Below are 22292 nucleotides of genomic sequence, written 5' to 3'. Positions count from 1 at the left end.
AGGAAACCTAAGTGTTTTTCTTCTGAGAGCCAAATTCACTCACTAGCAAAGGAGCATGCAGACGTGTCTTCTCAGCAATTTAAATTTGTTACTCAAAACATCACAGATTACTGGGGCTCGTGGACCTTCAGGGTGAAGTTAGAACTGGAAATGTCCAGTCCTTGAATTGTCCAGGCCTTGAATTGCAAGATTTCACTTCATGCTCTTCTGTGGCACTGACAGTGTGGATCATTTAATCTGATAAAATCATAGGGAAAGGAGAGGACCAAAGCTTATTAATTTTAGCCCCTTAGTTATAAGAACACTGTACCTAAACCATTACAGAAAGATAGCTGTGTGTTTTACATCTTTAGTGTACATATGAATGTGAAAGCTACCCATCTTATTTGCATCTTTTCTTAAAAGTAGATTGGAGCATGTAAGTCATTTTTAACAGCTTTAATGAGGCATAATTGAAATACCATAACATACATCCATTTAAAATGTGAATTCAACAATTTTTAGTAAGTTTTTAGAGTTGTGCAACTATCACTGGAGTCTAGTTTTAGAACATATATATATATATATGTATATATTTTAAAAAGTCCATTCTGCCACTTTCTGCTTTTAATTGGTAAGTCTAATCCATTCACATTCAAAGGACATTTCTGAATGAAGACATTTCTGCCATTTTGCTATTTGTTTTCTATATGTCATGTATTTTTTAGTTCCTCAGCTTCTCCATTACTGCTTTCTTTTGTGTTTAATTTTTCTAATGTACCATTTTGATTTCCTCTTCATCTCTTGTTCTGTAAGTTTGTTTTTTGATTGCACCACATGACGTGTTTAGTCAAGGCTATGGTTTTTCCAGTGGTCATGTATGGATGTGAGAGTTGGACTGTGAAGAAAGCTGAGCGCCTAAAAATTGATGCTCTTGAACTAAGGTGGTGGAGAAGACTCTTGAGAGTCCCTTGGACTGCAAGGAGATCCAACCAGTGCATCCTAAAGGAAATCAATCCTGAATATTCATTGGAAGGACTGATGCTGAAGCTGAAACTCCAATACTTTGGCCACCTGATATGAAGAACTGACTCATTTGACAAGACCCTGATGCTGGGAAAGATTGAAGGCAGGAGAAGAAGGGGACGACAGAGGATGAGACAGTTGGATGGCATTACTGACTTGAGTTTGAGTAGGCTCCAGGAGTTGGTGGTGGACAGGGAAGCCTGGCGTGCTGCAATCCATGGGGTCGCAGAGTTGGACACGACTGAGTGACTGAACTGGAATGAATGGAACTGAATGTGTTAATAACTGTTCAGATATTATTTATTTATGTAGGGTTTTTATTTTTAATTTTTTAATAATTTTATTTGTGTATTTACTTTTGACTGCATTGGGTCTTCATTGCTGCAGGGATTTTTCTCTACTTGCGGCAAGCAGGGTCTACTTTCTAGTTGCAGTGCTTAGGCTTCTCACTGCAGTGGCTTCTCGTTGCAGAGCACAGGCTCTAGGGCATGCGGGCTTCAGTAGCTGCGGCATATGGGCTCAGTAGTTGTGGCTCTTGGGCTCTAGAGCACAGATTCAGTAGTTGTGGCACAGAGGCTTAGTTGCTGTGTGGCACGTGGGATCTTCCCAGATCAGGGATCCAACCTGTGGCTCCTGCATTGGCAAGTGGATTCTTTACCACTGAATCACCAGGGAAGCCCAGGACTTTTTTATGTGCTTTCTGGTACCATGAGATGTTCTAGGGTCATTTTTAATTTTCTTTGCCCCAGTGTTGAAACTAACTAGAAAGGTAAACAGAGAGCTCTGTTTTTTAAATTAGTAAGGTATGTAGAAACCAGGATCTGGATATGAGGTGTGCTCGTTGTTACCAGTATGTCATTGCTTTCAGTGGACAGAGCTAGGAGTCACATATACATCTGTTAATTCCTGTATACACACATTTTTTTTTTTTTTTATCAGCTGAAATAACATTTTGGGGGAGGTAGTAATTTTTTAAGGTGAGTTTTGGTAGCACTCGGGCTTCCCTGGTGGCTCGGGTGGTAAAGAATCTGCCTGCAATACAGGAGACCCAGGTTCAATGCCTGGGTTGGGAAGATCCCCTGGAGAAGGAAATGGCAACCCACTCCAGTATTCTTGCCTGGATAATTCCACGGACAGAGAAGCCTGGCGGGCTGCGGTCCATGGGGTTGCAAAGAGTTGGACGCGACTGAGTGACTAACACTTGGTAGCACTAATACATTCTTCTAGACCATAAATTTATTTCCTGCTGTGATTTAAGCTTCCATGAAACCTGTGTTAACTTTTTCTCAACATTCTGGAACAATTTGACTAGTGAGGAAAAAATTTACTAAATGGTACCTCTGACCTATTGACTAAGTGGTTTTAGTCAGTAGAGCTGCCTGGTTTCTGCTGTATGTGTAAGCTCCTGGCCAGCGGGGCTGAAAATCCAGCCCGGGCAAGGCTGTATCTGTTGAGAGTCAGGGAGCCTTTTTCTACTTCTCAAAAAAGAGTTGTTTGCATGACCTAGCAGATCCTTGATCAGATCCCTCCTGCCAACAGGGTGGAACCTGCCCTGGGGAAAGCTAACTCACTGAGTCCCATGTGTCCTGCCAGTTTCTCAAATGTCATAAGTGTATCGTATTCTCAGTGGTTTTCGCATCCCGTGCTTCGTTGCTCAGTCGTGTCCGACCCTTTGTGACCCCATGGACTATATAGCCCACCAGGCTCCTCTGTCCCTGGAATTCTCCAGGCCAGGATACTGGAGTGGGTAGCCTATCCCTTCTCCAGGGGATCTTCCCAACCCAGGGATCGAACTGGGGTCTCCTGCATTGCAGGCATATTCTTTACCAGCTGAGCTGCCAGGGAAGCCCCCCCCTCCCATCCTAGATGCTTAGAAAATACATGTGGAAGTAAGAAATGAATATTAGCTTAGAGCAGTATGGGTTTTAATTAGATTTTCAATGCGTATCTTAACCATGGGCTATAGAAGTAATTCCCCATTACTTTCATGTTGCACTGTATACTGTGTCCAGGAGTAATACCAAATAAGGTGGGGCAGGCAGAATGGTGAACAAGGAGAACAGTCTAGCCTGCCTTCTACGCCTCTCTCCCCAGCCCCCACCCCATTCCTCCAGGTCATAACGGAGCACCAGACTGGGCTCCCCATGCTACAGGACAACTTCTCACCAGCCATTCATCTTGCTCCTCTCTTTCGTGCAGAGTATTAATTTAACACTTACCGACACCTGGCACTGTTCCAAAGCACCTTTCACAAACTGACTTCTTAATCCTCACAACAATTTATGAAGGAGGGACTCTTGGCATGCTCATTGTCTCAATGAGGACACTGAAGCACACAGGAATTAAGTGATTTGTTCAAGGTCACGCAGCTAGTAGGTAGTAAAGCCAGGTACTCTGGCTGCAGAGTTCATGCTCTTCATTTCTTTTTTTAAAAATAAAAAAAAAATTTTTACAGTGTTGTGATGTTGTGTTGGCTTCTGCTGTACAACAGTGCGAATCAGCCTTGATCCATTGCCTCCCTTACGCGTCTCCCTCCCCACACCCCCGTCCCATTCCCCCAGGTCAGCAGGGAGCATCAGACTGGGCTCCCCAGGCTACTCGACAACTTCTTACCAGCCATCCATCTTAACACCTGATGGTGTGTATATGTGTTCTTGCTGCTTTCTCCATTGGTCCCATTCTTTCCCTCCCCCACTGTGTCCCCAGGTCCGTTCTCTACATCTGCGTCTCCATTCCTTCCCTGCAAATAGGCTCGTCAATACCATTTTTTCTAGTTTCCATCTACATATGTTAATGTACTCTTGTTTGTTTTTCTCTTTCTGACTTACTTCACTCTGTATAACAAGTTCTAGGTTCCTCCACCTCATAGTTCATGTCCTCACCTGCCATGCTGTGCTCCCACTGCTGAGCCAACTGCTCTTCCCTCAGAGTTCCAGCCAAGCTCTGTGCCACCTCGCTAAAACTCCGTTCATCACCTTGAAGCCATTGATTGTCATGTCTGTATCCTTATTAAATCTTGAGCTTCCTGAGGGTGGGGCCACATTTTCCTGCTATTTGTTTTCCCTGCGGCAGCTTATCATGGACGCATCATAGATGCTTTTTGGACAAGCGTTCAAAGGGCAGCCCCATCATAGAATTATCCTGCTGGAGCAACACCTTGATGGAAGTGCTGTTTGAAAAAAAAAAAAATACCCGACTTTCAACAACCTGCCTTTGGAGGACAGGTATGGCCCTGGTGTGTTGAATTTCAAAGTAGGGGTGCCTAATGCAGTGGCTGAGCCCGATGGCTAGGGCTGGGCGGCTGGAAGGGGCAAAGGAGGATCCTTCCTCTACAGGCTTCAGAGGGAACGGGCTTTGCCAATGCCTTGATTTCAGACTTTGAGCCTCCAGAGCCATGACACGACAACTTTCTGTTGTTCTAAGCCAGTGTGTGGTACTCTCTTATGACAGCTCCTGTTAGTCCTTTTGGGCTGCCTAACAAAAAAAGAGATTGGATAGCTTCTAAAAACCAAAAATTTATTCCTCACAATTCTGGAGGCTGAGAGATCGAAGGTCAAGTGTGGGCAGATTCAGTGTTGTGTGCGGACCCACCTTTGCTCCTGGCTGTTGTGTCGCAGTCCTCACAAGGTGGGAGGGGTGAAGGATTTCCTCAGGGCCTCTTCTTTAAGGGCACTGATCCCACTTGTGTACTTGAAACCTTCATCCTGATACCATCTTCTAGTGGGTTACATCTTAACATATGAATTGGGGGGTGCGGGGCCCAAATACTCAATCCCAGGCAGTAACTTCAGCTTTCAACTGGATAACCAGCCTCTGGGTCAGTCAGCAGTGTTTGTTGACCAGCATGTGAGTTATCTGTGTGTGGGAGGGTGGAGGATGCAGGCATTGCGTAGGGCTCTCAGGTGGTTCTAGGGTCTCTGCTTTTGAGACTTTGCAACCTGATAACTCAAAATTAGTACCTAAACAGAATAAGGAGAGCTCTTGGTTGAACAAATATTTAGGGGCCACCCACATGGAGAGTAATCCTTAAATATGAAGCACATTTCAGCAGGGCATAAAGTGAAGATTGCTTAACACAGGTGGGGTGGTGGAAGTTTGGGGGCCCCAAATCCCTTATCACATGGAGTCAGTGTTCTGGAGGAGTCCTTTACTAGTCAGGGTCCTGGAGGTAGTATCAGGAAAAGGATGAGGTGGGGCTGTGAAATGAAAGGCCCAGTTCACTCTGTCCTGGGATTGGCTTTGCAGAGGTTAAATATGACTGAAGGTTTGTGAGAACGAAAGACATTGGTGGCAAAGATTTTATGCAAGGAATTTGGGTGACTGATAAAATTTTAAAGCAGTGAACAAAAGAGTTGAGGGCATTGGGACAATGAGAAAATAAAGTAGTAAAGAGTGTAATTATTTCATAAGGACATTAATAACTGAAATGGAACTGAGAGGGAAGCACTTGGTTGGTAGACTGAATCAGATCAAGGTCAGACTCTATTCTGAAGACACTATCTGGCCCTTAGCAGCTCAGTAGTTGGTGTCTGGATGCACAAATTATCAGAGAGACCTACTTTATAAATCTAGGCTTTGGGATGAAGCTCTAAAGAGGAAGCGCTTCAGGTTTGGGGTGTTATGTGGACAAGCTTAAGTGTGGCCTGGCCCACCTCAGAAACCTGGGTTTGTTTGTAAGCAGGCCACTTACCTGAAACCACAGGTACCAGGTGGCCCTTTATTGCCAGTGAAATGCCAACACTGTATATAGGGAACCAGAGAATGGAGGGAGAAGTAGAAGGAAGAAGATTTTATGGAAACTGTTAAAAAGATGGGTTTTGGGGCACTGTTGGTGGGAATGTAAATTGATGCAGCCACTGTGGGAAATAGTATGGAGGTTTCTCAAAAAACTAAAAATAGAACTACCATGCATGCGTGCATCCTGTCGCTTCAGTTGTGTTTGACTGTTTGCAGCCCTGTAGCCGGCTAGGCTCCCCTGTCTGTAGGATTCTCCAGGCAAGAATACTGGAGTGGGTTGTCATTCCCTTCTCCAGGGGATCTTCCCAATCCAAGGGTCAAACCTCTGTGTCTTATGTCTCCTGCATTGGCAGATAGGTTCTTTACCACCGAGCCACATGGGAAGCCCTAGAACTCCCATGTGACTCAGCAATTCCACTGCTTCGTATATATCCAAAAAACCCAAAAGCACTAGTTTGGAAAGATATCTATCTGCACCCCAATGTTTATAGCAACATTATTTACAATTGCCAAGATATGGAAGCGACCTAAGCGTTGACCAGTAGGTGAATGGAGAAACACCCTGGTGATTCCAGTGGGGTGTGACCACTATAGACAGCTCCCCATTGAATCCTTGGGGTCACTGCATAAGGTTGGTGGTGTTAGCCCATTTAAACAAAGAGAAAATGGAACCCAAGGGAGACTGAGCAGGTTGATTAACATTTTGAAGCTGTGACTGGTGGAGGCAGGATTTGGACCTCCATCATTCTGTGGCAAAATGCACCTATTTCAAACAAATTGAAAGAGAAAAAAAAAAATCTCTGGAATTTGTTCTGAGTGGACATAGATTTTGAGTAATTGGTGTACATTTTGCAGATATTTGCCTTAAAAAAATACATAAATGGAACCAACCTGGAACCCCTTGTGTTTTTTTTTTTTCCCTCTCTCAGATCCCTTCCTCCAGGGACCCAGCACACTAGCAGGCAAAGCTCCCCCTCCCAGTGGGGTGAAACCTGTGTGTGGGGGGTGCCCGCAGAGCTGGGTGCTCTCCCGTGCTCTGTGATTGCCCTTCACCCCACTCTGTGAGATGTTTAGGTGCTCAGGAAATTGACAAGCCACTTATCTCACTTGTAGGTAACCTGCCCACGAGCTTCGTGCCTCTCAGAAAGGAGAATGTTCTGAGCAAGGTTTGGTGAAGGAGCAACCCCAGGTTTGGCAGGGGTGCGCTCCAGAATGTTCTCCGCATCAGGGTTCCAGCTGGCTGGAGTCTGGTCACTTGAGACCTTGCCTTGAAGGCACATAACTTCAGGAGCCTCAGAGGGGCGTTCATGGCAGCAGGAACGTGGTTATTGTGTACCGGGCCATTGATGGATGCCTGTGGTTAGATCCTGCCATGTTTTTTGTGCTGCCTGTGAGGCGGGCAGCTGAGACTGTCAGACGGGGTCTTCTCCTCAGCTGGGGCTCTTCCCACAGCTGCTTGTGGGCAGGTGTTTGGACAATCACATAATTGCGATTCCAGCTTGGCCTCACGCTCCATCCAAATGCAAGATGGGGCTCTCTGATGCAGCTTCTAAGGCCGTCAGGCCAGGGTGGATGGTGTTCTGAGCCAGATTCACACATGGGTCCTGTTTCCTACAGGTCCTAGCTGTGTGGTTCGAGCCCCTTCACCTCTGTGAACCTTCACTTCTGGTCTTTAAGGTTTTTTTTTTAATTTATTTTTTAATTGGAGGAATATTGCTTTAGAATGTTGTGTTAGTGTCTGCTGCACAACAGTGCGAATCAGCCATAATCATGCGTGCTCCCTCTCTCTTGAGCCTCCCTCACTGTCCCCACCCCACCCCTCGAGGTCATCACAGAACTGGGCTGAGCTCCCTGTGACATACAGCAGGTTGCCACAAGTTACCTGTTTTACACATGAGAGTGTATATATGTCAATACCACTTTCTCCATTCGTCCTACCTTCTCCTTCCCCCACTGTGTCCACAAATTCGTGCTCTACATCTGCATCTCCATTCCTTAAAAAACTAGGAATAAATCTACCATATGACCCAGCAGTCCCACTACTGCAAATATACCCTGGGTCCTTAAGTTCTGAAGACTTTGATGCAAACCTGAGTGTGGTGAAGATTTAGCAGGAAAAAGTATGGTGCGTCTCTCCTGGCACCCACACCTCCCCCTGCACAGTGCTCCATTTATCAGAGCACCTGCTGGTGACATCTTGTGTTTGAGTTACTTCTCTTCTCTCCCACCGAATTTCTTCTAGAGCAGGGTCCAACTCTTGTTTGTTTCTTTGTTTTAACCCTAGCATCCAACACAGCGCTCCACATATTGGAAGCGATCTGGAAAAGTTGAATGAATGAATGATTGTTCAAACAATAAAAGAGAAGTCGTGTTAGGGAGTGGTGCTGTAATCAGCCTCTAGTTTCTGAGAACAAGACAGTGTTTGGGCTGTGAATGCAATTGCACAGTCTTATATGTAAGAAGGTTTTTTTTTTTTTTTTAATTGGTTCATTTTTAGCTGAAGGATAATTGCTTTACAATATTGGTAAGAGGCTTTTGGATAAGGAGAATGATTGAAAATGTGAGCAACTAGGAGAAACTAATTTTTTCCTGTCTTTCTAAAAATGTGTAGGTTGCTTCTTGAGCCTCTGGGTGAACACTGGCATGTCCTCTGGGGCCCTCCAGTCTTGGATCTCAACTTTCTTTGTTGTTTGTTTAAACAGTTTTGTCTCCTTCCCTTCCAGCCTCTTCTATGTGCTATTTCCCACAGGAGTAGGCTAATAACGGCCTTGACACAATTCAGAGGGCAAGTCACTTGTCTTGTTTATCTTTCAGTATTCTCACCTCTGTCTGAAGCAGCTTCCGATTCTGCATAGATGGTCTATACAGGTTTGTTGCCTGGGTGGATGAATAACTGAACACAAAGATGTAAAGAATTCTCTTTGTTCTCTCTCTGTCCCCCTCTTCTCTGAGTTTTTGTCCTTTTGTTTATTTATGGTTATTTAAGAATATTTGACCTCAGGCACAGAATTGCATTATGGATTGTTCACAACCCTCAGTTTATGACATGCCTTCATCCTTGGTCCTTGCATGATCAGCCTTAATGTGTATGTGGATGGATGGGTTTTAAGTAGTAAAACATGGGACTTCCCTGGTGGCCTAGCAGTTAAGACTCTATACTTGTACTGAGGGGATTTGAGTTTGATCCCTGGTTGGGCAAGTAAGATTCCCATATGCTACGTGGCCAAACAAACAAACAAACAAAAACACACACACACACAAAGAAGCATAGTTGATTGTATTAAAATGTTTTAGGTCTACAGCAAAGTGATTGCATTGTGTGCATATGTTGTTGTTGTTCAGTCGCTAAGTCATGTCCAACGCTGCCAGTCCATGGGCTGCAGCATGCCAGGCTTTCTTGTCCTTCACCATCTCCCAGAGTTTGCTCTAGTTCATGTCCTTTGAGTCGGTGATGCCATCCAACCATCTCATCCTCTGTCACCCTCTTGTTCTCCTGCCCTCAATCTTTCCCAGCATCAGGGTCTTTTCCAATGAGTTGGCTCATCACGTTAGGTGGCCAAAGTATTGGAGCTTCAGCATCATTCCTTCTAATGAATATTCAGGACTGATTTCCTTTAGGATTAACTGATTTGATCTCCTTGCTGTCCAAGGGACTCTTAAGAATCTCCTCCAACACTGCAGTTCAAAAGCATCAGTTCTTCAGTGCTCAGCCTTCTTTATGCTCCGACTGTCACATCCATACATGATTACTGGAAACACCATAACTTTGACTATACGTATCTTTGTCAGCAAAGTGATATATTTGCTTTTAATATGGTGTCTAGGTTTGTCATAGCTTTTCTTCCCAAGGAGCAAGTATGTGCATACATACATATATGTATATATTCTTTTTCAGATTCTTTTCCATTATAGGTTATTACAAGATATTGAATATAGTTCCCTGTATTCTACAGTAGGTCTTTGTTGTTTATCTATTTCATGTACAAGTAGTATGTATCTGTTAATCCCAAATTTCCAGTTTACCCTTCTCCCCCTTCCCCTTTGTTAGCCTTAAGTTTGTTTTCTATGTCTGTAAATCTATTTCTGTTTTGTAAATTAGTTCATTTGTATCATTTTAGATTTCACATATAAGTGATACTGTATGATATTTGTCTATCTGACTTCTTCACTTAGTATGATAATTTCTGGGTCCATCCATGTTACTGCAAGTGGCATTATTTCATTTTTATGGCTGAGTAATATTTCACTATATATATTTTGTGTGTGTGTATATATATATACACATACATATATATGTACATACCACATCTTCTTTATTCATTAGTCTGTTGATGGACCCAATGTTCTTAATTTTAATGTAGTCAAATCTGTCTCTTTTTTTGTGTCAGTGTTCTCTGAATCTTGTTTAAGAACTCTTTCCTTGTTCTAAGTTCTAAAAAGTATTCACCTTTTATTTTCCATTAAGAGATTTAAAACTTTTATTTCTAATGTTATGTTCTTAATTCATCTGTAACAACACAAAAAGCATCATCTCGAGACTTCCTTGGCAGACCAGTGGTTAAGACTTTGCCTTCTAATGTAGTGGGTGTGGGTTCCATCCCTGGCTGAGGAACTAAGATCCCACATGCCTTGTGACCAAAAGGGATAAATGTAGATTATAAGCATCCACATCCTGGGAAGAGATTAGTTTGTGTCATGTCTCCTTATAAACTTCAAGGAGAAATAATTTAATTAACTTTACCAAGTAATTAAACTGGTAAAATGATTTCTAGGGAGAAAATGGGAAAAATAAAAATCACTGAAGGGGAAAAATACTCATAAATGTTAAGATGTCCTACCTTAAACAGTTGTTAATTATACTTTTTGGGGGCTTCCCAAATGGCTCAGTGGGTAAAGAATCTTCCTGCAATGCAGGAGAGCAGGAGACTTGGGTTCATTCCCTGAGTTGGGAAGATCCCCTGGAGGAGGGCATGGCAGCCTACTCCAGTATTCTTGCCTGGAGCATCTCATGGACAGAGGAGCCTGGCGGGCTACAGTCCGTGGGGTCACAAAGAGTGGGACACAACTGAGCGACTGAGCACAGCACAGATGCTTTTTATTAGTAACAACATTTTGTAGAAAGAACTCAAATTTATTTTTGGAAAACCCTGAGACGCTTATTCCTTTATTGGGCTTCTGTGACGTGCTGGGCTGAAGTGATGTGGGGAAAAGCAAGTCACAAGGCCTCTGACCTCATGAACTGATGGGACTGCCCACCCCACGGTGCTGCTTCTGGGTTATAGAAGTCTCTTCATGTAGAGTCAAAAGATAAAAGTTGTATGTAATTTATCATCACATATGAAAGAACCCTCTGTAACACATTCGATGAATGCATTTGGTCATGCATTTGGCTTCACCCCAGGATCAAATTTATCCTTGAACATTGAAAAGTTAGTTTCCATGATGTTCATCCAGGGCAGAGCTACCCTTTTAACACGGCACATTCCTGGGGCAGCTATGATAAGTCTCAGTTTGCTTCTCTGTATGTGGACCTTCCTGGTGGCTCAGCGGTGAAGAATACACCTTGCCAGTGCAGGAGACACAGGTTTGGTCCCTGGGTTGGGAAGATCCCCTGGAGAAGGAAATGGCAATCTGTTCCAATATTCTTGCCTTGGAAACCCCAAGGACAGAGGAGCCTGGCTGGCTACAGTCCTTATGGTCTCCAGAGTTGGACACAACTTAGTAACTAAACAATAGCAACAACAACAACAACTCCTTTTATGTAGTGGTTATACTCCAAGATCATTTAATTGAGGAGCAAAGCATTTCAGTATGTGAAGTCCACTACTGAGTAAGTGTGAGGCTTTGAATAAGTTGAAATATACTCAATATATAAAAGCCTATGATCAGTTTTTTAGGTGGTGCATGCTTAGTTGCTTGGTCGTGTCCAACTTTTTGGGACCCCATGGGCTGTAGCCCTCCAGGCTTCTCTGTCCATGGGATTCTCTAGGCAGGAATACTGGAGTGGGTTGCCATTTCCTTCTCCAGGGGATCTTCCCGACCCAGAGATCGAACCCAGGTCTTCTGCGTTGCTGGTGGATTCTTTACCATCTGAGCTATAATGGCACTAAAATTATTCATTTCAGAAACAAAACAAGATAGAATCAAGAGAATCTGCTTACTAAAAAAAGAGTAGTAAGAAGATGAGATGATATCAGTAGAATCAGAATTCAGTAGAGATGATAATATTAAATGAATAATCACTCCAGGTAAAAATGATTTCCCATTTACCTACTAAATGGACTGCTAACTTCCACAGTCTAGCCACATCTCTGCCACTTACCTTTCAGGTGTTATCTTCCATATGCTCTTGTTTAAATGGGCCTGCTGGCCTCTGTGTCTTTGCTGGTGCTGGTTCCTCTGCCTGGAACACCTTCCCGATTGGCTGCTCACTGCCATTTACCAGCGTCCTCTCCATCCTCACAGGCAGCTTAAATCCCACCTCTTCCACCCAGCCTTTCCTGAGCTCATGGAATATCTAGCACCTTAGGCCCTGGGCTCTATGCTCTTGCCACACCTACCCCCTTGTATTTACTTATATGCTTATCACCTCCACTGGGGCTGTGAGCAGGGCTCCTCTTTGTATCCCTGGGCCTGACAAGCGCCTTGCAGAGGAGGATGTGAAGAGTTGAAATGGATTTGCTGAAAGAGAACATCATTGCAGCCCAACCACACCAGGCTTTTCTTAAAGTGTCACACAGGACAAGAAAAACATAGCTGCAACAGATGGAAGATAAATATAATGTGTATCCTAGAAACACGATAAACAGGGTTCTAAGCAGGTGATGCAGTTTAAGATGAAATGAAAAAGAGAAAGCCTTACTACTGTCTTCTGAAAATATTATGATAAACTTCAACAGTTGACATGTCTAAGCTGTATAGAGCATCTTTGTTTTGACTACCTCTTTGACTAAATTGATAGGAAAAAATTACTTAAAAATTAAAAAAGAACTTTTTTTCCCCCAGGGGCAGTTCTGTGACTACTGCAATTCTGAGGACCCCAGGAAAGCACACCCTGTCACCAATGCAATTGATGGATCAGAGCGTTGGTGGCAAAGCCCTCCCCTCTCATCAGGCACGCAGTACAACAAAGTCAACGTCACCCTGGACCTGGGGCAAGTGAGTTGTACTTTCCTCTGGAATGGGGAAAATTAGCTTGGATCATTGTTTCTGTGGTTATTGCTTTTTAAAATTAATTTTTATTGGCATATAGTTGATATACAACGTTGTGTTAGTTTCTGCTGTATAGCAAGGTGAATCAGCCATATGTCGTATCCCTGTGTACATATATACCTGTGATTATTTCTGAAATAATGATTATTTTAAAAACAAGTCTTCAGTTTCAGTTTACTAATACTATGAAATCCTTTACTTTAATATTTGCATCCCTCAACACCCAGAACAGTGCCTGTCACAGTGCAAACACCCATACCTGTCTATTATATGAGTTAAGAAAATGATTATAAGTAGTATCATTGACAAAGGTATTTTTTATTATTAGTTTTGACTGTGGTAAAGTACACATAATGTAAAATTTAGTATCTTATCCATTTCTAAGTGTACAGTTCAGTAGTGTTAAATAGGTTCACAGAGTTGTGAAATCAATATTCAACACTTTTTTATTTTGGAAAACTGGTACTCTGTACTCATTGAACATTGACTGTCCATTCTACTTTCTGTCTCTGTGAGTCTGACTGCCCTTGGTACCTCATATAAGTGGAATCACACCGTATTTATCCTTTTGTGATTGGTGTATTTTGCTTAGCAGAATGTCTTCAGGGTTCATCCATGTTGTAGCATGTGTCAAAATGTCTTTTCTTTTAAAGGCTAAATAATATTCCATTGTATGGATATCACATTTTGTTTATTTATTCATCCACCAGTGGTCACTTGGGTTGCTTTCACTTTTATGCTTTATGCTTTCACCTTTATTGTGAATAATGCTGTGAACATGGGTATGGCAAAGATATCTTTATAGCATTCTCTTTCCTGGAAATCTCGACTCTGTGAGCAATGTCTACCATAGTTTTTGATCTTGTTTGGTCATCTCGTCAATGAGGGAATTTGATTAAGACCTGTCCTCCTGTGAGAGGCTAAGATGGTCCTAGGATGCTTCATGCCCCTCTTCTTTGAGTATGGACAGCTCTATAAATATGATGGATGTCACTTCCATAATAAGGTCGTATCATATGACAAGAGATGAAGGGATTTTGCAGATGCATTTAAGATCCCAAGTCAGTTGCTCAAAAGGAAGACTATCCTGGGGACCTCTTCTAATTAGGGGAGCTCTTAAAAAGGACTGGGCCCTATCCCAAGGAAGAGATTTGAAACATGAAAAGTTTTCCTGCTGATCTTGAAGAGGAAAGCTTCCTGTGGTGATGGCCATGTGGCAGAGATCTAAGAGTGGGTTCTAGAAATGGAGAGAGGTCCCAGCTAACAGCCAGCAAGAAAAGTGGGAACCTGTCCTGCAACCACAAGGATCTAGATTCTGCTAACAACATGTGCAAACTTTAAGTAAATATTTTCAGGCATTTAATGGACACCTTGATGGGAGCCTTGACCCTGAGTGGAAAACCTGGTCTCACCATGCTCAGATCCCTGACGTAAAGAACTGCAAGATAATAAATGGTGTTGTTTTAAGCCACTGAGTTTGCAGTAATTTGTTAAACCCAAGTAGAATTTGCCTTCTAATGCAGGGAGTGCGGGTTTGATCCCTGGTCAGGGAGCCAAGATCTCACATACCTTGATGCCAGAAAACCAAAAAAACCAAATCATGAAACAGAAGCAATATTGTAACAAATTCCATAAAGACTTAAAAAGGAACTGTATCCCACAGACTAGAAATTGAATGTTACTGAGATTTCTTCCAATGAGTGTGTTATATTCAGTTTCATGATAGAACGGTTCTCCACCTCTTTTGCCCAAAAGTTTTGTTAAATCAGGCCTCTCCTGAGAATATTTTCCATCGTCACTTTGCATCAGAGACAATTCAGGGAGATCTGGCATGGTTTGAAAGACTCCATAACCCCAGTTTCAACCATGATTCAGTCTTATCCTTCTAGCACTACTTCAGTAGAGATTTTGCATGTAATGACTAGGATTTGCCTATCATACCACTTGTTAAACTGAGGATTTCTGTAGTTAGCTGGGAATTTTAACCCATTAAATGATGTTTACTGAACATACCAGTGCCTTCTGGATTTGCTCTTTTCCCCTGAAGGCGTTTTCTAAACCTACCTTTTAAAAGTACCCTTTTGATGTATTGAAAAATCCCTAATTAAGACAGATGAATTAATAAAACACCAACGTAGAGATAATTTAGTAATTTTCAGGTTGCTGACAGACATGAGCCATGGCCAACATCTTCATGTAGATGATGCCCACCCACCTCCTTCCTGGCTGGGAGGCTGCTCTGTAGGTGGCTGAGAGTGTGGGTCCTGGGGTCAACCCACCCTAGTTCATGCTCTGGTATACTGCTTACTTACTGGCTGACCCTGAGCAACAAACTTAACTACTCTCTGCTTCAGTTTTCACATTTATACAGTGAAATAATACTAGTGCTCACTTTATAGGATTGCTGTGAGGTTTGAATGAGTTGACTGCTTCATTTTTAAACCTCTTCAGGCCAGTGGTTTTTAAGTAAGTTTTCATTTAATAAAATAAGGTCAATGTCAATAAACACTTATTAAAATAGACTGACTCCTAACTTCTGCTCCTCTGGAGAGTACTGTGATAATCCTGTAGAAAATACTCTAGAGAAGTCTAGAGACAGGAAAAGCAATATACGTCATGTCAGACTGAGCACGTTTCTTCCTTCTTGTGTTGGAGCACCACGTAGTAAGCATGTTTTATCTCGTAGGGTTCACATCTTACACCCCGTCCATAGAATCTATATTTTCTCCTTTTTGCTGAAATTAACCATGAAAGTGTCACTGAGAGGTTAGATTTCATAACTGAATCATGACCTGTGGACTTCAGATTTAGGAAATGCAAATCTTGATTTTTTAAATTTTTTAAAATTTATTTTTAAATTGAAGTATAGTTGATTTACAATATTGTATTAATTACTGCTATATAGCCAAGTAATTCAGTTATACATATATACATTCTTTTTAAAATATTGTTTTCCATTATGCTTTATCACAGGATATTAAATATAGTTTCCTGTGCTGTACAGTAGAACCTTGTTGTTTATCCATCCTATATATACTTTTTAAAAAAATATTTTTAAAAAATTATTTATTTAATTACTTTTGTCTGTGCTGGGTCTTCATGGCTATGAGGGCTTTTCTCTAGTTGCGGTGAGCAGGGGCTACTCTCTAGTTGTGGTCCATGGGCTTCTCATTGCTGTGGCTTCTCTTGTTGCAGAGCGCAGGCTCTAGAGCGCGGGGGCTTCAGTAATTGCAGCTCCTGGGCTCTGGAGCACAGGTTCAAGAGTTGTGGCACATGGGCTTAGTGGTCTCACGGCACGTGGGATCTTTCTGCACCAAGGATCAAACTTGTGTCTCCTGCATTGGCGGGTGGGTTCTTTACTACTGAGCCACCAAGGAAGCCCCATCCTATATATACTTGTTTGCATCTGCTAATCCCAAACTCTGAATCCATTCCTCCCCATCCCCTCTCCCTTGGTTATAAGTGATATCATATGGTGTTGGTCTTCCTCTTTCTGACTTAAGGAAGTGCAAGTCTTGATGCCTGGTTGGGAAATAAAATACAAGCCATGAACTTGTTATTACCAAACCACTTTTTTCCCAGCCACTGAGAACTTGAATTTGATTTTGCTGTGCTGTAGTCAGTTTGATGGCTTACATTGTCATGTTGCCTTTTGGACTATTTGGTGATTTTCATTGTTTTTTTTTTTTTTTTTGGCCAACACAGTTTGACAAGTAAAAACATTACCTTCAAGGCTCAATCTTGAAGGGCAATTTCCTTCCTTACAAAGTGTCAAATGTAGGAAGTTTCTGCAATTCACTGGAGGCAGTGGCATTTTCTGGGGGCTCAAGTTCATTAGATTCATTAGATTATATGTTCAAGTTCATTAGATTATATAGAATTCATTAGTTTCGGGCTATAGAGTAAGAACAGGATAACTTACTGGAAACTTTCATATTGTCTGGCCAAGTATGAGTTCATTTTGACATTTGAAGCAAAATACGATGTGCAGTTTTTAAAAAGGATGTATTTGGAATATAAGGACATTTGTTTCTTCCTGGGCTCCTGGTGGAACATGAGCTCTGGCCATCACACCCTGTGAGATAGGCAGATGTAGCCATGGGCTTGAGCTGTGCTCCTTGATTTCCTTCAGAATCAGAATGAATCTTACTCTGCCAGACTCCCAGTATTCACCTCTGCTTTTCCTCTAGGGAAAAACGTGGGTGTGGCAGGGCTTCACATGGTCCCTCAAAGTCAAGGCGGCCAGGAGCTTGGGAGGGGCCGGCTCTCCGGTGGGGAGGAGGAGGAGAAGCAGTGCGGGGTCAGGACAGGCTCCCCAGGAGAGCAGGCCCTGCCCACAGGTTCCAGGGAACGACAGGAAAAGCCCCTCAAGAAGAATTGTAAGGCTTTTTTTTTTTTTTTTTTGTAAATTAATATATTTATCTTAATTGGAGGCTAATGACTTTACAATATTGTAGTGGTTTTTGCCATACATTCACATGAATCAGCCGTGGATGTACATGTGTCCCCCATCCTGAACACCCCCCCACTCCCCTCCCCGTTCCATCCCTCAGGATTTTATGCAACGTGTCATGCCCCCAGGAGTACTGTTTTTAACCTATAGTAGTAGAAATAAGGGCTTTCCTGGTGGCTCAGATGGTAAAGAGTCTGCCAGAAAAGCAGGAGACCTGGGGTTGATCCCTGGGTTGGGAAGATCCCCTGGAGGAGTGCGTGGCAACCCACTGCAGTATTCTTGCCTGGAGAATCCCATGGACAGAGGAGCCTGATGGGCTACAGTCTATGGAGTTGCATAGAGTCGGACACAACTGAGCGACTAACACACACACACACACAGAAATAAAGACAAAGCAAACATCCTTCTCCCACCCCCCAACCCAAAAACCTCAAAAGGAATGACTGTTCACTTCAGAGGCTGGAGGTATGATGAAGAGAAGCAATGCCTTTGTGCCCCATTCTGCTGGTTGCTGGGGAAAGAGGGCTGGCTGGAGCAGGACAGCGGCTGACACAGTCCTTGGGCCTTGTTAGAGGCAAGAGCTGTGAGGGAAGCCCTGCCCTCAGCCCCCTCAGCTCCCTCTGAGCAGGCAGCATGAAAGATGGCTCTTGTGCCCGTTCACACGTGTACCATTTCCAGGGCCTCCACCTGACTCCCTGCTTCCTGCCCGAGGGCTCTTCCCAGGCCTTGGGAGTTTTCTGAGCCTATGTTTAAAGCAGCTAGGGAGTGCAGGATTTAATACCCTGAAGGGCAACCCTCAACCCAGAAGATACAGGAGCTGGTGGAAACATTTCTCTGCCACTTCTTGGGACAGTTCCGAGAAGCTTTCTTCAGAGTGAGGACATGATTCTTCAGAGTGTCTGCAGCAGGATGGAGCCCCAGTTGCCCTGGTGGAATCTGCCTGTTAACACCTTAGTCAGTTGCTGGCTCTTCTCCTTCCTCTGTGTCCCTTTTATGTCTCCCAATTTATGCTTCTTGAGATCAACTCCCAAATAAGCTACCTGTGCCCAAGTCTTTGTCTCTGAGTTGGTTTTAGAAAGGATCGAATCCAATCCAGTGTTCTTGCATGGAGAATTCTATGGACAGAGGAGCCTGGCAGGCTACAGTCCTTGGGGTCACAAAGAGTCGGACATGACTGAGTGACTAACACTTTCAAACTAAGACAGAGAAGAAAGAGGCCTAGACGGAGGCCTGGAAACCCTCCTGGGTGTCTGCATAAGCAAACACTATGAACAAATTATGTAAAATATAGACTGCAGCCATGAAATTGAAAGATGCTTGCTCCTTGGAAGAAAAACTATGACAAACCTAGACAACATATTAAAAAGCAGAGACATCAATTTGCTGACAAAGGTATGGCTTTCATGTAATCAAAGCTATGGCTTTTCCAATAGTCATGTACAGATGTGAGAGTTGGACCATAAAGAAGGCAAAGCACTGAAGAATTGATGCTTCCCAACTGTGGTGTTGGAGAAGACTCTTAAGAGCCCATTGGACAGTAAAGAGGTCATACCAGTCATCCTAAAGGAAGTCAACCCTGAGCATTCACTGGAAGAACTGATGCTGAAGCTGAAGCTCCAACACTTTGGCCACCTGATATGAAGAGCTGACTCACTGAAAAAGACTCTGATGCTGGGAAATATCGTAGGCAGAAGAGGGAGATAAGAGGATGAGATGGTTGGATGGCTGACTCAATGGACATGAGTTTGAGCAAACTCTGAAAGTGAAGGAGAAGGAAGCCTGGTGAGCTGCAGTCCATGTGGTCACAAAGAGTTGGACACGACTTAACGGCTGAATAACAACAAAGTAGGAAACCCAGAAAAAATGTTTCTAAAGCCTCAGCTTAAGAGTAACCAAGGAAACAGCGTTATAACTTTTAAAGAAGAAAATATAGGTCACAGGGAAATTTCCCATCAGTCTACCTGTTTTCTTCATGAACTTAGCGTAGATGCAGATATATCTGAGAGTGAATTTAGTTTGAAGGTGCCTTCTAGGAGCTCCCCCCTCGCTCCCGTCCTCTTCAACTTTTATTAAACTTTGGTGGATGAATCCAAAACATTCTTTGTAACGTTTGTCAGTTCTGACTCAGATGGGAGGAAGGCCTGGGCTAGTTTCTGATGCTTCCTAATAAGCGCGTGGGCTTTGGAGATTAAATTGGTTCTTGGGATGCTTGGGTCACTAAGAGTCATGAAGAGTCTGACTCATTTGGGTCTCTGGGTGAATACAGTTCAGTCCAGAAAGTGCATGGCTCTTAGATTTAACCCCATGTTCTAGATTTCTTAGGAACCCTCTAGCCTATACACTTCAGGAAGCTGGGGATGATGTCTTTCTGTGTTCACTACAAAATGTTCTGCTCCCAAAATCTTGCATAGTGTTCAGCACATAGTAGATGCTCAATAAATATTTGTTGAATGAATGTACAATGAGCCAAGGATGACTCAGGGTTGGCCTGGATTTCACTTGTGTTAGTGAAAGCATATTGCTGTGAGATCAAATCTCTGGGGAGAATGGACCAGCCTTGGCCCTGACGTTAATTGGATCGTTGGTTCCACTTAGGATAATTGGTTCTCCTTGCCACATCATTTAAGTATTTTAGAGCAATAACATAATTAGAAGATACAGATCTTAGAGCAAATTTGTAGTTAATAAATATTCTATTAATGAACATATAATCATGAGACTCAACCCTTGAAGGTCAATCATTTGTTAGTGGGAGAAAAACAAGGACCGATAAAATCCTCTGGGGCTACTGAGGATGTAATTTTATCCTTTATGCTACTGAAGTAACCTAAAGTGGCAATTTGCCTTTAAAGTGCTTTTTAAGGAACTTACACACTAGGGAGAATCTGACAATCTGGCATTTTCTTTTTATGTGTGAAAAACTCAAGGAAGCTGAGTGGATCCACAGCAAGAGTAGAATTCTGAGATGTCAGTTTTGCTTAGTTCTTTGAATCAGTACAAAACATTGGTAATGTACATTAATTGATAGATTCTAAGAACTTTAAACACTATTATAGAAAATAAGGTCTGAGAAATAGTTTCTCAACCAAAAACTGCTTATTCTCTGGCCATGTTGCCTGTTTGCAGTATCTTTTTCTCAATTGATGTATTTTTCCACCATCTACCAATTTATTCAAGCCATAAAACTGAATCAACATTGACTCCATGGATTAAGATTATTTCCTAAGGTTACTTAAGATTGAAACAGATCCTGACTCTAGTGGCTAAACACAATGCTGATTTATTTCTCATTCATGTAAGAGTTGAAGCATAACTTATCCTGGCCAGGTCACTCCACTCCAAACAATGGTTCAAAGACCAGACTAACTACAGAGGTGCAGGAAATGTAACCCAGCTGTTGCTCTAGAAGGAAGCAAGCTTTCTAAGTGCAAAACTGTCTCTTCTATGCCCTGCAGGGGCTCCTTGAGATGGTGAAAGCTGATACCGTGTATCTCTTCCCAGCTCTGACATCAGCCCTGGTGGGAGCATTTACACCAGAGGAATTCACCAATGTTACACATCAGGGCTTCTTTCTAGGAGTCAGTTTACTAGCATTCTGCTCACTGAGTCTCTTCTATATGCCTGTACTTCTCCTCCCACCCCTTCTTACCATTTAATTATTATCTCTTGCTTCTTGAAGTTTTATTTTTCAAAATGTGCAGTTGGTGGGACCCATTCCTGCATCGTTACCAGCAGCTGGGGCCTCTCCACCCTTGGTGTTTTTGGTGTAAATTACTTGAGCTCTGTGCTTTGAAACCTTTTAAATAAGTCCTTTACTACAAAGGTCCTGAAGGGCTGCCCTGGCCACGGAACCATGGATCTTTGGTCTCGCAGAGATGACAATTGGAGTTATAAGCTTATATTTGGGAACTTCTTTACAGAGTTTGCCGGATGTTGCTTTGTCAAGTAAGACTAGGTTATTGAATTTGTCCCGAACTTTGCCTTTGGACCACTTCTTCTTTTTGGCCTTGCCCCTTGATTTGTTCACTGGAAGTTTGTCTTTCTTGGCTGACTTTCTGACATCCTTCTTCTTCTTGTCATCCTTGGGTGGCATAGCAAAGCCAGGAGAGGAGCTGTGACCACCACCACCTTGCTAAGATGTCGGACAAAAAGTACGTCTTGCTTCTTCATATCCTGGAGTCCCAGTTCTCCTCTCTATTGATAACTGCACTACTGTTACCCTCATATTGGCCTCTGACAGCTCTTTGCTGTGATGTCTTCTAACCCATCTCCCCACCTCTGCTTTTGGCTCTCTCCCCTTGTCCTGCAGGCATTCATGGCGCAGAAAGATGTGATGAGGAGCAGTAGGAACAGTAGAAATGATTGAGGTTGGTGGTTTTCCAGGCATCTACCCATCTACCCATCAATCTTTCTCATCGTTTCCTGAGCAAAACAAAGATTTAAACATGTCATTCTCCTGTTTAACATCCTTTCATGGCTCCCCGCTACTTTCAGAATAAAGTCCAAGTTTCTCAGGATGGTGTATAAGCGCCCCCCTTGCCCGCACAATCTAGCTTCTGCCTTTTCACTGGTCTCTTTTCTAGATGCCGCTTTTTCCTGCAGACTTGATGCCACATCAGCAGGGACCTATTTGTAATTCGCTGAACACTCCATGGGGCTTCCCTGATGGCTCAGCGGGTAAAGAACCCTCCTGCCAATGCAGGAGATTTAAGAGACTTGGGTCTGATCCCTGGTTCGGGAAGATCCCCTGGAGGAGAGCATGGCAACCCACTCCAGTATTCTTGCCTGGAGAATCCCACGGACTGAGAAGTCTGGCAGGCTATAGTCTACAGGGTTGGACATGACTGAGTGACTAACACTTTCACTCTCAAACCCTCTGTGACAT

General features: G+C 43.0%; 1 protein-coding gene and 1 pseudogene across 1 annotated transcript in view; one reads left to right on the top strand and one right to left on the bottom strand.

Annotated features, from left to right (window-relative positions):
• Nucleotides 1-22292, top strand: part of LAMA3 (laminin subunit alpha 3) — a 246698-nt gene that overhangs the window by 7984 nt on the left and 216422 nt on the right. Inside the window, exon 2 of the mRNA XM_061130933.1 lies at nt 12748-12900. Within this exon, the coding sequence (XP_060986916.1) occupies nt 12748-12900 (153 nt within the window). The remainder of the gene's footprint in view (nt 1-12747; nt 12901-22292) is intronic.
• Nucleotides 19320-21819, bottom strand: LOC133047569 (small ribosomal subunit protein eS25-like; annotated as a pseudogene).

This window comes from Dama dama, chromosome 27 (genome assembly GCF_033118175.1).
Source record: "Dama dama isolate Ldn47 chromosome 27, ASM3311817v1, whole genome shotgun sequence".
Lineage (NCBI taxonomy): Eukaryota > Metazoa > Chordata > Mammalia > Artiodactyla > Cervidae > Dama > Dama dama.
This window is presented reverse-complemented; position numbering and strand designations above follow the sequence as displayed.